At 32.8% G+C, this 18,798-nt stretch overlaps 1 protein-coding gene across 1 annotated transcript in view; it reads left to right on the forward strand.

Moving 5' to 3' along the window:
- Window positions 1-12,354: 12,354 nt before the first annotated feature.
- Window positions 12,355-18,798, forward strand: part of LOC108917139 — a 14,894-nt gene continuing 8,450 nt past the window's right edge. Inside the window, exons 1-3 of the mRNA XM_018723599.1 lie at window positions 12,355-12,415; window positions 17,470-17,542; window positions 17,597-17,865. Coding sequence (XP_018579115.1) covers window positions 12,403-12,415; window positions 17,470-17,542; window positions 17,597-17,865 — 355 coding nt within the window. The 5' untranslated portion in view covers window positions 12,355-12,402. The remainder of the gene's footprint in view (window positions 12,416-17,469; window positions 17,543-17,596; window positions 17,866-18,798) is intronic.

Genomic DNA, 18,798 nt, shown 5'->3' on the forward strand with positions numbered 1-18,798 from the left:
TAATTAATTAATTAATTATTAATTTAATCATCATTTCTTTTGTGATTAAAGTATAATTCAAATATTATTTACTGTTTAAAATATAAGCAAATGAGAAATTAACTCATTATATTACAAAAATACAAAAATATAGTACAAAAATTCGACCAATGTTTAAACAAGCGCCAGAGGTCCTAATTGACGAATTCGAATTTTTCAAAAAGCGTTTGAAAGCTTGAGAGCCCTTCTATATAACATGAACTTGTCTTGAGCCAAGTATGAAGGTCCTATACCCAACTTAAAGCCCCAAAAAAATCCCCTAAAAAGTATTGTTTTTTTACCCAATTTTTGGCGATTTTTCCGTTTTTTCAATAATAACCATGGTTCATTCGATTGGTAACTAGACATATTTTGTAAACTTTAATTACAAACAGTTCTTTCCGCTTCCATTTTCGCCTAAAATCAACTCTTGAAAAGATACACAATTAAATAGGATGAAAAATATGACACATTTCGAATTTTTTTTAACATACAGTGCCGCCAAAAGTTAAGCCCACTTTTTTTTATGCGCATAGAAAAATTTTCATTTTTAGTGATATTTGAAAGACAAAAATCCAAAAATCTCCGTGGATATACGATTCACCCAAATATGGACTCTTTGAAACAGATACCGTCTGGACTAACAGCAAAAACAAAAAAGGCAATTTTTGAGGGTTTTTCGATATATTTTCAAAAGTAATATAGCAATCAATATATTGAAAAATACGAATCGACAAATTTTTTTAATAGCTACAACTTTCTCATTTAACTTTTTTCGATTGGAGTTCAAGTTATTTTTTTATTAACGAAAAAACGGTTTTTTTTCATTCGTGAATTTTTTAGGTTTTTTCTTGCATCACCATATTTTTTGTTTCCGGGTGGTATTTTTTGTAAGCTCTCCTGCCTATTATTCTTATTCCATTTTTCCAGTTTCCGCCCAACGAGTTCCTCTTCACCTAAAAGAACTACTAGGGAGTACCGCATCAAAAAGATACTCTCCTCATCGCCCTGGCTGCTGTTCGACGACGATGAGGAACCGGACAACGTCTTACCTCCAGATCCCGTACACGACGCTATGACCATACTCTCCGCTTCGATAAGTACCATCATGCTGATGGCCGTGAACCACCCAAATATCCCTAGGAACCACCTGGTTTGGACCCAGAGCTATTTGGAATGCGTCAAAGACGATTACGGGAACACCCCGCCGAATGTCAGAGGAATCATGAACCATATCAAACTGATCGATAATACCTTGACCTCATTCTTTAATGAATTGGAGGAAGACTCTAAATCGGGGCTAAATGGACTTTTCATCCAAGGACCTGATCCAGCTCCAACAGTTACCGGGGAGGCAGCGCCACCGCCGGTTCAGCCACCCGCAACGGCCTAATAAGCAGTTTAGCAAAACTGACTATTAGAGACGTAAGATGCATAACCTGAAACTTATTGTTATAGTCTGTTTGGAAATGAAAGAGAGTAATAAAATCCCGAGATAAGAACCGGCCAAGGGCGTGCTAATATTTCGTTTCAGGTAATTATCGGGTAACACTAATGCTAACAGGTAATGGGTGTACATTAGTATATTTTACTGGATACATCATAGGGCAGGAGCCAGTGTATTGTGACAGATCAATCCAGTCTTAGAGCTGAATATACGAAGACGTGCTAGTGCAGTAGAGTAAAATTCGACTTGTGTTTAGTGACTATTGTGCCAGTGGATATAATATTGTTTGGGTAAAATGTCGAGCTTATCAGATTACGTACCTGCTAAACGCGTGAAAAGATGTGCGCTGTCTCAGAATGAGAAGATTATTATATTAAATGTATTTAATGCATTGAAACACCAAAATCCTACCAACAGTGTTGACGACATCGTGGAAAAGTGTTCCAAAATGACAGGGATTGGAAAATCGACTATCTACAGACTTTTAAAGGAAACAAAAAATGAACAAGATACTGTAAATCCCCCAAAATCATCTACAGGGAGGTCAAAAGTCGTTATAGATGATTTCTTCAAAAATGTCATTCGCAGAAAAGTACACTCATTTTATTTTAAAAAAGAAATACCAACGCTAAACAAAATTTTAAGTGAACTTTCAGAGGACAACGATTTGCCAAAAATCAGTAGAAGCAAATTATGGGCCGTCTTACGAGAGTTGAATTTTTGCTGGGAAAAGCAGAACAGGAAGTCAGTTCTTATCGATAAAGATGAAATTATTTGTTGGCGAAGATCCTACTTAAGATCAATTAGAAAATTCCGTGACGAAGGGAGGAATATTTATTATCTAGACGAAACTTGGGTCAACGAGGGATATACTGTAACAAAAGTATGGCAAGATAAAAATGTAAAAAGTTTTCGACAAGCATTTTTGGATGGACTTTCAACAGGGTTCAAGGCACCTTCAGGTAAAGGGCGAAGATTAATAGTGACACATATAGGTAGTGCCAGTGGTTTTGTAGATGGCGGTTTACTTTTATTTGAATCTAAAAATACAGGTGACTATCACGAAGACATGAACGCAGATGTTTTCGAAGAGTATTTTACACAGATGTTGGATCTTATTCCTCCGGGGTCTGTAATTGTCATGGATAATGCCAGTTACCATTCACGGCAGACCGAGCGGACGCCTACGACTGCTTGGAGGAAAGCCGATATAATTCAATGGTTATCCGGAAAAAACATTTCTTTTGAAACAAATATGGTGAAAAAGGAACTTTTGACACTTGTCAATCTTAATAAAGATCAGAAAAAATATGTTATCGATGAAATGGCAACAAATCGCCAAATAACGGTACTACGGTTACCACCTTATCACTGTGAACTTAACCCAATCGAATTAGTCTGGGCGCAGGTAAAAGGAGATGTAGCGCGAAATAATACGACGTTTAAATTAAGTGACGTGAAAATTTTGTTAAAAAATTCCTTGGAACGAGTAACTGCAGATAACTGGCAAAGATGTATACATCATGTACAAAAAGAAGAGGAGAAAATGTGGGAACTCGATAATTTAATTGACGTTACTGTGGAACCTATCGTTATCAATCTAGGAGACGAAGATAATTCATCAGAATATTCAGAGGATGAATTTTAATATACCTACTTTTTTATTTTCTTTATTGTACATTTATACAACACTACATTTACTCACCATAATTTGAATTTTCAAAATACATATATTTTTGTGTGGAATAAAAGTCTATTCATTAAATTTAAATAAATATTTTGATAATAATATTGAATAATTTTATTTGAATTACTAAAAACCCTCTTAACCCGGTTATGATGCTTAAAGTAGCCTCATGTTTTGAAATGCTGTTTTTATATTGTTTACTTATAAGAGAAATGGACCGAGAAACTGAAGCGGCATAGACAAAGACGGATTGTCGGGGATTAAATTTTAGCTAACTGCTACATGTACACCTCATCTATACCGAAAATACATAATATAAAAATATTGAATATAAGCACCAGTACTACATTTATTTACGATTTACGATTTGCATACATAATAAGCTTTTATTACTCTCTTTCATTTCTAAACAGACTCTAGCTTAGTTTGTAGGCTTACATGTCAGTTGTCAATGTTTGGACAATTTTCTGACACATCGGTCGTTTAGACTTTTTGTTTCAAGGTATATATCGCTGTTTTCTTCAGAGAGAATTTTAAAACTGGAGAGAAGTTATACAGAGTGCTTCAGAAAGATCTCCCGTAAATACAGGGAGTGATAGTACGATAAAAAATAAGAATTTTTTGTCTTATGAACTATACCGGGTGATTCAGTTTGATATTCGCGGCCTCGTATCTCTTTTGTTTTATCAAATAACTATAACAAATCCTATATATTTTTAAATCGCCGCTCAAACTCTATCAAATGACATTGTTAGATCGTTTCCATGGTAACATATGTTAAAATTGCTATAGTCAACTGTTTTTGTTCAAGTGGCACACTATATATTTTTTTATCAATTCTGGAAGATATATTTTTTCTGCATTCAGCTATATAAAGAAGTCGATAGTTTCATTAGAAATATTGCTAGAAAAACAGCAAAAAGATGAACCCTCCTTTCAGTAGTTTTATTCTGAAAAATGATAGCCGGCTGCGGAAACAACTGAATTTTGACGTTTCTAAATAACGGTTTTTCAAAATAATTGACATTTTGTACCTACCTATTCTATCTATAACTAATTATTATTACTATTACATGAATACTTATTAATCAAGAAAAACTAGATATGATTTTAATTTATGGAGAGTGCTGAAAGAACGTTAAAGCTGCCAGGCAATTTATACCAACATCGTTTTCCGCAGACAACTTCCATCAGATACAATTTTCGGAAAGTTAGTCAGGAATTTGGCAGCAGATGGTTTTCAAAAGAAAAGAAGAGTTTTTAAACCTAGAAGGGTAAGAGATGAAGAACATTCGATAAAGATGTTAAATGGCCTGCTATAGAACTCCGGATCTCATTTCTATAGATTTATTTCTTTGGACTTACCTAAAAAAGTTTACTCTTCGCCTTTAAATGATATTAACGACCTTAAAAACTGAATAAGAGTAGGATGTCGGAGATTAAATGAAGAAACAGTAGAATGTGTTTGTAGAGAGGGACAAAGATATTCTGTGTTTGGAAGCAAATGGAGGTCATTTTGAACATTTGAAATAAGTATTGTTTTAAATTGTTATATTATTATAGTATTAAAAATAAAATATGTTACTTTAAAAAACATATCATTTTTCAGAATAAAGCTACGAAAAGTAGGGTGCATTTTTTTGCTGTTTTTCTAGCAATATTTCTAATGAAACTATAGACTTCCTTACATAGTTGAACGCAGAAAAAAGATATATTCCAGAATTGATAAAAAAATATATAGTGTGCCATTTGAATAAAGACAGTTGACTATAGCAATTTTGACATATGCTATAATAATAATATATTTATTTCATAAGACTTTGCTCACACAAAGTTTCGAAAATTGTCAAAAGTATGTAACACAAATAAAAAACAGATAATAAATGTATAAGGACAAACTACAAAATATAGACCAATGATAAGATATAGAACATAATTACAAAATATAGAATAAAAATTGCAATAAAATCTTTAAAAATTACAATAAAGAAATTAAAATAAAAAATTAAAATTATATAAAATGTTACCATGGAGACGATCTAATAATTTCATTTAATAGAGTTTGAGCGGCGATTTAAAAATATAAAGGGTTTGTTATAGCAATTTGTTAAAATAAAAGAGATACAGGGCCGCGAATACCAAACTGAATCACCCGGTATGTTTATCTCCTCTTGTTTTCGAGATACAGAGCGACAAAATAAAATTTTTAAAATATAATTTCTAGGAAAATTTCCAAATGGTGCCAAATATTTTTATAAAATTTTGTATTCCGGGATTTTTATAGACGCCAATTACGCTGGTCTAATTCACAGCCACACAAGAAAAGAAAAGTGGTCTGTACTTTTCATGCGACATATGTTATCCGTAGTATTTTTGCCTCCTAATCACGAATCCGGTGTCAGAATTGAGCTATCACACCACAGGAATTTCCTAACCTCAAAAGACAGATCAAAAATAGCAAAAATTCACGAAAACCTGCTAGGAAAAATAGAAAACTGTTTTTTTTCTATATTCAAATGTTTATTTATATAGTTAAGACCCCGCCCAACATGAATTAGCGGTCAGAATTGATGGTTCTTTTTCTAACCTAAAAAAAAAAACGGCTCAATTAAGGTCAGATATCACGAATTTTCAAAAAATAACAAATTCGCACCAAATTTGGTATATCGGGATTTTTGGGGTCGCTGATCACAGATCTGAGGTCAATTTTGCAATATTCAAGATGGCGGATCCAAGATGGCTGGCCAAATTTTCAAAAAATAACAGATTCGCATCAAATTTGGTATAAGGGGGTTTTCGGGGTCGCTGATCACGAATTCGAGTTCAATTTTGCAAAATTCAAAATGGCGGCCGACCAAATTTTCAAAAAATAACACATTCGCGCCAAATTTGGTATAAGTACGGGAGTTTTCGAGGTCACTGGTCACGAATCCGAGATTAGATTTACAAAATTCAACCCGTGAATAGATCTTTTACAGGAAAAAGAATAAGATATAGTCGAAAAAAAGTAGGTTAACACATGATTGGGTACTCAGGTTCTAAAGTAAAATATTACAAAATGAATTCCGCAATTCTGACCTCGAATACGTAATCAGCGACCCCGAAAACCCCCGTATACCAAATTTGCTGGGATTCTGTTATTTTTTTAAAATTTGGTCGGCCATTTTGGATCTGCCAATTCGAATTTTGCAAAATTGACCTCGGATCCGTGGTCAGCGACCCAGAAAATCCCCGTATACCAAATTTAGCGCGAATCTGTTATTGTTTGAAAATTCTTCATATCTGACCTTAATTGACCCGTTTTTTTTTTTGAGGTTAGAAAAAGAACCATTAATTATGACTGCGGATTCACGTTGGGCGGGGTCTTAACTATATAAATGAACATTTGAATATAGAAAAAAAATTTTTGTAATTTTCCTAGCACTATTTCATGAATATTTGCTATTCTTTACCAGTTTTTTGAGGTTAGGAAATTCCTGTGATGTGATAGCTCAATTCTGACACCGGATTCGTGATCAGGAGGCAAAAATACTATAGATAACATATGTCGCATTAAAAGTACAGACAACTTTTCTTTTTTGTGTTATTTTTTGGATATTTAATAGAGGGCGCTAGTTATGCTACATTACATATTAAGTTTTAATTTTTTTAAGGTTAGGTTTTTACCATTCGGGCTCCAATTTCTAATGTACAATTTTATTTTCTAAAAATAATGTACTCTTGTTAGAACTTCCTATTGTGGACGGTTTTCGAGAAAAAAGGCTTTAAATTGAACTCTTATAATATTACGGTGAAGAAAATAAGTGACTTTTGTCAAAGTAGGCTTATGTCAAAAGTTATTGGTGGATGTCTCATAAACAACGCTTACATTCTCAGTAATATTTTAAACTCTAACTTTATATCAAAATTTTAGTGATTGTTAGTGACTGTAGTTGGTAATGACTAATTACTAACCAATTAGAAATTGGAGCCCGAAAACCTAACCTCAAAAAAAATTACTTAAAATGTAATACGAATGCAGCATAACTAGCGCCTTCTACAAAATATACAAAAAATAATTAGACCGGCGTATTTGGCGTCCTTAAAAACCCCGGAATACCAAATTTCATTAAAATATTTCGCACCGTTTGGACATTTTCGTAAAAATTCTATTTAAAAAATTTTATTTTGTCGCCCTGTACCTTGAAAACAAGAGGAGATAGACATGTAGTTCATAAGACAAAAAATTCTTATTTTTTGACGTACTATCACCCCCTGAATTTACGGAAGGTCTTTCTGAAACACCCTGTATATTAGGAACTGGAGCCCGAATGGTAAAAAACCTAACCTTAAAAAAAATTAGTTAAAATTAGTTAAATTAAATTAAACTTAAAATGTAATAGGAATGTAGCTTAACTAGCGCCCTCTATGAAATAGCCCAAAAATATTAGACCTACGTATTTGGCGTTCTTAAAAACCCCGGAATACCAAATTTCATAAAAATATTTCGCACCGTTTGGAATTTTTCGTAGAAATTCTATTTAAAAAATTTTATTTTGACGGTCTGTATCTCGAAAACAAGAGGAGATAGACATATAGTTCATACGACAAAAAATACTTATTTTTAGATTCCGAGATACAGGGTGTTGAAAGTATTTAAAAATATATTAATATTTGAAATAAATTTGGAACAGTCAATATAAGGTTCTTAAAATTTGGCAGTTATTGTACGTTGGTAAATAGCTGCATATTTAGTCGGTTTTTATCTGCCGCCAGTGGCGTAGTAAGGCGTGAGTCAGTCGATGTTTTCGTCATAAAATGTAGAACGCCAATGGATTTTTTAAATTTTTATTATTTTCGGACTCTCCCAACATATTACAACATAAAAGATGAATTTTTTGTACAATATATGCCAAATTTCAAGAACCTAACATCGACTGTTTCAAATTTATTTCAAATATTGATATATATTTTTAAATTTTCAACATCCGGTATCTCGGAATATAAACGTTTCCGGCCACATGTTTATAGGAACTTTTTTTTCTTTAAATGCCATAAGAAATTGTGTTCTGAAGTTACGAACCCTGTATTTAAGACAAATCGTAAATATCGACCAGAGAATTGAATCTTCAATTTCAACGATTCTTCGAGAGAAAAGAAATATGCTTCATCAAGAAGTCTAAACTGACGATGTGACAACCAATTTGGAATTTGTTCAACCATTGAAACAATATTCTTTCCCCCTCTATTCAAATAGGATTAAATCCTATTTTCTGTAGCCATATCAAATACTGATTCAGTTATTGTTTTAGGAAGTTCCTAAATATTTTTCGTCTCCCTTTCCTGTCCACTTACGTACAACAAACCTTTGAGAATCAGTTAAGTCGTTCCGTGTTCAGTTCAATGATGTATAGTTGGATCCAAGTCCAGTCCACGTTATCAAAAGATTAGAAGGTATCTACAGGACAGTGTGTTCGTTCTGCTATGGGAGGCTTATTAAAAATTTTTATTTCTCCATCTGTATATATTTGTTATTTTAATCTTTGAAGAAGTGATAGTCAAGCTATTAAAGTTTTATATAAAAAGTTTCTGTTTTATTCCAGCTTTAAAAATGTAATTGGTTAATCCTCATATTTTGTAGCCAATCAAATAATGTTCTCTTAAATCACTACCATGGCAATGAAAAAAATATTTTTTATAATGATACCAGTGTCATGGAGTGTACAAACGACTCCGATATAGCAAAGGCATTTATATCTGCCAATAGGTAAATATTACTGCAAAAAATACGTTTATGTCAATAGATCAGGGCAGATCTATTGACATAAAATATCCCACTTGGATTTAAGAGGGGGCAAGCTAATTTTTGCTGGAATACCTTCAGTACAACTTACATAATAAAAGTGTAGACCACTGATCTGGGCAAAGTCCGGAACATTTTCAATATTGCGAAAATGTTTAAACATTTTTTAAAAATACCTATTTTATATTAGTTTTTTACTTATATCTTGGAACCTATGCATTTAGGAAGAATATTGAAGAGGAAAACGTTTTTAAAATTGAACTTTGCACAATATAATGTAAACATGTTTAAATTTATTACCGATTTTGCAAAATAGCAATAATTGATGAAAAAAAGGCAAAATAATCAAGTTTTTTGGATAATTTTTTAAAATTATTTTAATTGCTCCTAGGGCATTCTAATATTGGTAAAAAAAACTTTAGAATATAATAAAACAACACACCAAATTTCGTTTTCGCAAAATATTTTTTTGAAAAAAATGTTCGACTTTTCAAAATGTTGCACAGCCTTAAATAAAGAATCTAGATACTTGAAAATTTTTTCACATAGAAAAGACCACTCAACCTTTCAAATGGTTTTTGAAAAATTGAAATCGGTTTATTAGAACGGCCACAATAAATTTTTATAGTTAACACTCTTTTTTTTTATTTTTAAACAATTAGATTACATTTATCAATTTGCAATTTAGTTTTTTTTTTAAATTATAATTTTAAAGTACTCGGAAAGACGCTTACTTTAAAAAAAGAAAAAGTTAAATTCAGTTTATTGGTTCTCGAGATATAAGCGGTTAAAGTTTATTGGCATTTACCATTTATAAACAATTTAACAGAAATCTTTGATCCAGTGGCTTCGCTTTTCCGAGTTGCTGGAAAAAATTTTCATATCCATTAGTTATCGGCAACATAGATAAATCAACGGAAAAGCTGTCGCTCGCATGCGCGAAAAGTGACTCAAAACACGAAAAGTGGGGAAGGGGGCTTTCGCTCCGAGACTGAATTCGGAAATTCAAAATGGCGAACATTTACTCGGCTTCTAATTGGCCAATATCGATCTTTTTTTATTTAATTCGATGTCTCGCGAGCCAAGGAATTCGAATATCATAATGCCAACTGACTAATTGGCACATATTTTGTTATAAACAGAGTATTATTTACGCATTAAATATACTGTATATTTTACCCTATGCTATTGCATTTTTTCAATGAAATAATTTGTTTACGTATATATGTCAACACTGAATATGAATGTATTTAGTTACAATTATTACAATTATTTAAATAATTTTGGTTTAAACAAATTAAAAGAAAATAAAAGAAATATTTGGAAATTATTTCTTTTGTTAAATGCAGATAAAATTAAAAAAAAAGTACATTAAAATTACAATTTTTGAAAAAAACTAAACTGTAAATTGATAAATGTAATCTAATTTAGAAATAAAAAAAAGAATGTTAACTTTAAAAATTTACTGTGGCCCTCCTAATCAACCGATTTCAATTTTTCAAAAAACATTTGAAAGGTTTTCTATGTGAAAAAATTTTCAAGTATCTAGATACTTTATTTGAGGCTGTGCAACACTGAAAATTCGAAAGAATTTTTTCAAAAAAATATATTGCGAAAACTATAGAACCGATATTAATGAAATTTGTTGTGTTGTTTTATTATACTCTAAAGTTTTTTTTACCAAAATTAGAATGCCCTCGGAGCAATTAAAATATTTAAAAAAAAAAATATTCAAAAAACTTGATTATTTTCCCTTTTTTTTCATCATTTATTCTTATTTTGCAACATTGGTAATAAATTTATACATTTTTAACTTCCATTATATGTGGATTTTTTAGTAAAAAGAGAATTACAAAACTTTTCTAGTTAGCGTCCTCTACCGTTGCGCAGGAAAATAATATTTATATTCCCATATCATAAATATAAATTTTATTAATAGTTCTTTAAAATAAGCCGTCGTTTATTGAAATCGATTAAGGTATTTAGAACAAAAAAAAGTTCAAACAAAAGTTGTGAAGGATTTAACAATGTATTTAAAAAGTGTATTCTCAATTTAGGTTATATAAGCGGAATTTCGAAAAAAAAACACTATTTTCTGCAACAGTGTAGCAATTGCGCACCCAAGCGGTTAAGTTACAAACAGATTTTTTACCTCATAATCGTAGCACGTCTAGTTTCCTATACAGGGTGATTCACAACTTATCCAAAAAAATTTGGGAATAGATGCGGCATGAGAAATGTAGTCAATATCGTAAAAAAATTTTTTGTAAAATNTAAAACATCCTTCAAAATTCTAGTTTGATAACACTTTGAATTTAATATATTGGTAAGTTTATTACAGTGACTCCCAAATGTCAAAGTTTCATCTAAAATGATGCCTAAAAACGAAACAGTATTACTTTTCTCGATACTGATATTATTAAACTTTATATTTAGGGAGGATGATATCCGGCTTTGAGGTGTATGAAACATTACATAGTTTGTTTTAGCACTATTAAAGAATAAAGAATTTTCACTAAACCATCTACATAAATCGGAAATACCTGCGTTTATGTTATTTTGAAGAGATATTTCACACTTATTTGAAAAGAAGAGCGAGGTATCGTCAGCATATTGTGAAACAGATGCATCAGGAATTATTTGTGGCAATTCGTTAATATAAATAATAAACAGTATGGGCCCTAGAACAGAACCTTGGGGGACACCAATATCATTACTTAATGTGGAAGATATATAAGTGGTTTTTTTATTACTTTCATATTTGTGTATTTTTACCATTTGCTTTCTTCCCCTTATATATGAAGAGAACCAAGCATGTGCCAAACCTCATCCCATAAGCCTGGAGCTTTGTTAGTAGCAAGTCATAGTTAACACAATCAAAAGCCCGACTAAGATCGCAAAAAATTCCAGTCGGACTATTACTTGCTTCAATAGCATCCATGTAATCTAATTAATTTAGTTTTGTCGGTATTTAAATATAAATTATTACAACTGAACCACTTAGACACATTGTACAATGTATTTTCTAGATTAGTAGTCAGGTCTTTTGTTGACTTATTTGAAATAATTAATGATAAATCATCAGCATACATTGTGAAAAAATTATTACCTATCNATTTTTTTTTTTGATAAGTTCTGAATCACCCTGTATACAGCCGCTTCGTACCGTTAATGGATCACCCTGTATATCTACATATATCTTTTAAGTTAGATTTTTGTATTTTATTTTATCTATATTTTTTTATTTTGAATTTGTAACTGTAACATTGCAAAGATGACCCGCGAAATTGGTCGTCCAACAAACTTTGTTGGTTCATTATACATATATCGGTATTCAGAAACTGTATTAATAAGACCTCAATTCGATGACTGTAGAAATGTCTGAAATATAGCTCAAAACTTCAAACTTCACAAGAACATTGTAGTGAAACCGTATGTCAAAATTCCAGTGAGTAGAACTGCAGCAATATGGCGGAGACAGGTAAATATATTTTCATGAATACAACTTTTTCACTAGCAGAGTGTAGGCAAATCCGTAAAATATAATTCAAATGAGATCTACTTAATTCCAAAGAAAGAAATGATAAATAATTTTCGATGACAAGTGCCTGTCATAATTGTCAATATAATAATATTTAACTGAAAGGCACTGGGTTTTAACACTTTAGAATGTATTTTTCTTTCACGTTATGTAAGTAAGGCACGACATTTTTAGTTCGTTTTCAGTAACGTACGGCAGGGTGGGTGAGGGGAAGCCGCAAATATAATACTCCAGTCGGGTTAGACAAAAAAAAAGGGCTTAACCGGGAAAAAATTAGGGACCACAATTTTATTGTTCTAACCTTTAGAAGGGGGTCAATAGTAGCGTAAATTCAGAATCGCGACTGAATTCCACCCCTGCGTCAGCCGTCATCTTGAATTTAAGGAATAATCGTTTTTCCTCAATATCTCGGCCATTTTCAACTTTACAACAAAAATGGTAAGGACTTAAGTTGTTGCAAATGCGATTTCCTACAACTTCTTTTATTACAAATTTTATCGTGCGATCGATATTTTTCAAGTTAAGGGGGAAAATAGTGACAAAGTATAATTATTGAATTATCTCGTTTGTTATTGACTTTACGACATAAATGTACATAAACAAAGTTGGAAAGAATTATATTTTCTACAATTTTGATCTCTTTGATTTTTTCGCTACTACCAAAATTTAAGGTCCTACGCCTATGGCAAGCCTAACTAAACTCAAGGGATCAACATTCCATAGGCCTGACGTCTCCGCAAGCGTAGGACCTTAAATGTTGGTAGTAGCGAAAAAATCAAAGAGATCAAAATTGTAGAAAATATAATTCTTTCCAACTTTGTTTATGTACATTTATGTCGTAAAGTCAATAACAAACGAGATAATCCAATAATTATACTTTGTCACTATTTTCCCCCTTAACTTGAAAAATATCGATCGAACGATAAAATTTATAATAAAAGAAGTTGTAGGAAATCGCATTTGCAACAACTTAAGTCCTTACCATTTTTGTTGTAAAGTTGAAAATGGCGGAGATATTGAGCAAAAACAATTCCTTTGAAACCAACTCCCGCAAGCTCCTACGCTCGCGTCTGTACAGCAAGCGAAGCACCTTAAATATTGGTTATAGCGAAAAAATCAAAGAGATCAAAACTGTAGAAAATATAATTCTTTCCAACTTTGTTTATGTACATTTATGTCGTAAAGTCAATAACAAACGAGATAATTCCATAATTATACTTCGTCACTATTTTCCCCTTTAACTTGAAAAATATCGATCGCACGATAAAATTTGTAATAAAAGAAGTTGTAGGAAATTGCATTTGCAACAAGTTAAGTCCTTACCATTTTTGTTGTAAACTTGAAAATGGCCGAGATATTGAGCAAAATCGTTTTTTCCTTAAATTCAACATGGCGGCTGACACAGGGGTGGAATTCACTCGCGATTCTGAATTTACACTACTATTGACCCCCCCTCCGCCTAAAGATTTGAACAATAAAATTGTGGTCCCTAATATTTTCCCGGTTAAATGACAATCCAACTGGGCTATAAAAAAGTGGCCAGAGAGGGAACACAGTGTTTCTTTTTGACATAATTTTTATGTTAGAATGTTTGTACTAACGTAATACATGTTACGTGTATTCTGCATGCATTATATCTTGTAGCGGAAACAATTCGTCGGTGTTATCCAGATGTAGATAAATTAATAGCACAACACAAGGCAGTCATTCTCACCAACGGTGTCCTGGCATTCCAGAACCTCCACAACCCGTTCTTACGTGATGGGGGACATGGTTAGAGGCATAATTTTATTATTTTAAATATTTTCAAAAAATAAAATCCTAAATTTTAAAATTCGATGCCAAAAAATCTGCCTTTATTCGGAAGAGCCAAATAAAATTTCAAGATAGTCGAGTTGAAGCATAGTTGTAAAAAATATTCACAATTACATTCCAATTATGGATGCTATAAAAAAAATTACAAAATACTGCAGTATCGTTAGATGAATCACTGCAAATAGTAGACATAAACAGTGCTATACAGGGTGTGGCGTGTATAATCTATAAATATTAAATTACAGCTTCCTGATGATATTTGTAATAGAAAAATCTTATACGGAAAAGTTCTATCGTTTTTTTTTTTTTTNACTGAAATGTGGTCAACAGTGGTTTTAATAAATTTGTTAGATATGCCATCATAACCACTAGATCTCTTATTATTTAATTGCTGGATTATGGTTTTTATTTCCACTGGAGTTACCGGTGACATAAAAAATGACCTCTCTAGCACAACACTTTTTGTGCAGTTGACAGATAGATCATGACCAAAGTGGTCTTGGATTTTACGCTCAGCGATTGTCGCGAAATAATTTGCAAAATACTCAGCCACCTCGTTTTGATTATGAGAAATTGTCTCGTCAATTTTTATACTAATGTTTTTAGGCCTTTGTTGAGCCTTACCTAAAGTAGAATTTACTACTCGCCATATACCCTGTGCAGTATTGCTTGCATTTTCAATTTTTGTTATATTATATTGTCTTTTAGCTGCGCGGATAGATTTATTATGATCCCTTTTCTTAGATTTGTACAGCTCAATCAGTTCAATATCATTTGCATTTTTAGCTAATATAAACAAATCACGGAGATCGGCTGCCTGCTTGACAATATCAGCGGTTAACCATCTTTTTACACTATTCCGTTCGGTGTTATTTAAATATTTACAAATAATGGGGCATGCCCTATCTAAGCAGTTTAGAAAATTTGTGACAAACTTATTAAACGATTCATCGACGCAAGTAATAAAAATATTGGACCAATCTACTCTCTCTAGTAAATTCTTTAAAATCACCATATTATCCTCTGAGGTACACCTGTAAGAAACCATTTGTCTATCGTCATGTAAACAAATATTTGACTTTGATATTTCAGTCTTGAAAACAATGACTTGAGCTAAATGATCAGCAATCCATATATGGGGCATATAGACTGTGAAATTTATATTCGAAAAATTACAAACTAGATAGTCAATCTGAGTTATTGAGATTTTTCCATTACAACTTTTTGCAATCCTCGTAGGTTCATTAAAAATTAGCTTAATTTTTTAGTTTGTGCACAAACTAGTTTTACAATGAACCGAGAAAACAATGGATTTGCTATTTGAACGTGTCGATAAGGTGTTAGTGTATGGTGCAGCCGGAGAAAATCGATGTGTCGATGGCCACTACGTCACCCCCCATGTGCAAATACAATCCTACAGTGCGTTCAGCGGCTGCAAGATACGGGAAGTGTTATTCCTCGAGGAAAAGGACGTGGTCAGCAAGTGAACCTTAATGTTGAAGATGCAGTGTTGGAAAATCTTGACAACATAATAGGCGATGTACTTGTGGGTCCCTATTTCTTTGAAAGACGACTAAATGGACCAACATATGCTGACTTTTTGGAAAACCGTTTGCCTGAATTATTGAACGATGTGGCATTACAAGTTCGGGCACGCATGTTTTATCTTCAAGATGGGGCTCTTCGAGAAGTAACGACACTTATGAATGAAATGTTTTCTCAGCGATGGATTGGACGCTTTGGTCCTGTGCCGTGGCCACCTCGGTCACCCGATCTAACTCCAATGGACTTTTATCTTTGGAGTCACTTGAAGTCATTGGTTTACAATACTCCAATTGCTACGGTGGAAGAATCGCGAAACAATTAGGGGAATACTTGAAATTTGGGAAAATGTTCACCAAAATTGGGTGCGTCGGTGCCATGCCTGTATCCGCGCTAATGGGGATCAATTTCAACATTTACTCTAGAAATGGTAAGTTTTATTTCATTTTGTTCCATATTTTAGTTTGTTTAGTGCACACAGTTGGCAACTACAGATGCTTACGGATGTGGTTTTGTTTGCGAACTCTTGCAGTAACAACAATGCATTTTAGATAGTAATTAATAGTAATTACCATTAATTATTATAATAAGAAAATATCAGTTTATTTAAATATCAATTTTTCTTAGTTTGTACTTTTGCATTGAAAAATTCCCCAAAAATTGAGAAGTATCTATCTTTCAGTGACGATTTGATTACGTGGCTAGTCTACAGCACGTGACTCATCGTACAGCATACGGACAGGACCGTTCCAGAGGAAATATTTTAATCCATAATTGAACTTTAATTAACGAAAAAAAAACTTTTCTATTATAAATATCGTTAGGAAGCTGTGGTTTAATTTTTATAGATTATACACGCCACACCCTGTATATATGCCTTAAGTGGCGAGACAAGTGTGACAATGTGTTAAGAAAAATCCAGATTTCTGCAGATTAAGACACCTCCATAGCAATTTCCTTTCCACGGATTCATTAATTGCTTTTAGATATTATTTCAAATATGCATATAACGTCATTAGATTTAGAACAATAGTTTTCGTTATATGTATAAGAATATTTTTTCTCCGTTGCGGACATCTATTAAAGAATCTACTGTGGAGACATATGTAATGTTCCAAATATTTGCCAGAGTTCATCCAGATTTACGGAACCGGATAAGCATTCCACAATATTATAAAACTATTTATTAAAAACGCAGTAGGACGCCCCTGCTTTCAAACTGAAATGTCGTGCCTTATATATGTCATTAAAAAAACGTCTAACAATGTGTTTAATAAATAATGGTTGGACATATGTATTAGGGACTACCACAGACATTTCAGACTTCGATATATTATACCTTCAAAGAATGTTAAATGTAAAGTATCAAATTCCCTCACGCACCGTCATTGATAAGCATAAGCTTCCTACAATACTCGCCAACACTGGTATCTCTGCAAATAACGACACTTCTACCAATAATAAACTTGCTACTGCTAGCAATAATACACCTGATGCCACTGGTAGCAATGATATATTCCCCACCGACACCATATCTACTACTAATGACATCCGTGATGTCAATTATATACACGCTACCAATCACATGTTCACTACCAATGATATACCTGCCTCCACTGATATCAACCATCCTTTAGAAGTTACCGCTGCTGCCCCAGCAAGCGATAATAAGGCGCAAACTAATGACCCAGGAACTAGTACCAAATTTAGGTGAGTGATATGTTAATAAAACTTTTTTCGTTCAATACCGTATGGTGGTTCCAGCATCGCCAAGGTTCAAATTAAGCCCGGTAAAACCATCGATCCCAATCAAGAAGAATCGGCCATCTACTACTTGAGCAGGTTACCAGTTCTGAAGGAAAGAGCTGCTCCCTATGTCCCTATGCCTTACTCGTTTAGAGTCAGTGCCTCTTGTAACAGGATCAAGATTCAGAATATGTGGGGTAGATGTCCGCCTTTCCATCTTCTGTTCGACCATACGATTGCGGTTCTTTGGCTGCTGTTCTCCCCGAAAGACTACAATTGTCCTCTAGGTACAGTTATTTTCTAAGTTACAATGTGTATGGTCAGTCAAAAGCTATTATTTTTTTTTATTAACACGATTTTACTACCTTAAGTCGATGCTTTACGAAAGCACCTTCATACGGGGAATATGCACTTTTTTGTAGTATTTCTTTCACAAAAGGTAACTAGATAACTTATTGCACTAGACAACTGAGATTAGTTAGGGCCTACCAAATTAACAGTTAAAAATTATTTACCTACAGCTAGTACAGTATAGGATTGCAGTACCTAGATATTTTTCTAGCGTATTGGAATCATACTTGACAAACGGAAATTCCAATAAAATGTGTATCTATGTATAGTGACAGTGCCTATAACGATCATAAATCAACTTTAGCTAATAATTTTTGTTTTATATTTAAAAAATGAAGAGTAAAAAGCGAGCCTATTTAAGGAGGTATATCGGGGTCCGAGGGAAGTGAGAAGCGCAGGGGGGTCCTATGATTTTCTTATGGGACTAAAGCCCGCTGCCAATTTGAAAAAATTAAATTTTATTGAAATTATTTGCGATAAACATCATCTGTATAGCAAAGAAATCTACCCATATGCACATAGCATACATATTAACTAATTAACCACATAAATATTTAAGTAGTTTTAAATTATATTTCATGAACGCATAAAGACTATGTAGATGTGGCAACAGCGCTAATAATTGACTAGCAGTTGTACACACTGCGAACCTGCAGACCTCGGACATCGAAGATATTGCGCGTCAAATTCGGGTAAAGATGCGTAAGCGTTCAGAAATGTGTTGTGTGTAAACTATGTACAATATAATTATTATATATAGCAAATATATCGTATTATCCTCGCGAAGATTTGTATCCTTTATTTAAAATCCGTAAATCATGTGAACTGGTAAAACAACGAGAATTATGTTAATTTAGTTCTAAAGAAAT

The sequence above is a fragment of the Anoplophora glabripennis genome, unplaced genomic scaffold (genome assembly GCF_000390285.2).
Source record: "Anoplophora glabripennis isolate ALB-LARVAE unplaced genomic scaffold, Agla_2.0 scaffold85, whole genome shotgun sequence".
NCBI classification, from domain to species: Eukaryota; Metazoa; Arthropoda; class Insecta; order Coleoptera; family Cerambycidae; genus Anoplophora; species Anoplophora glabripennis.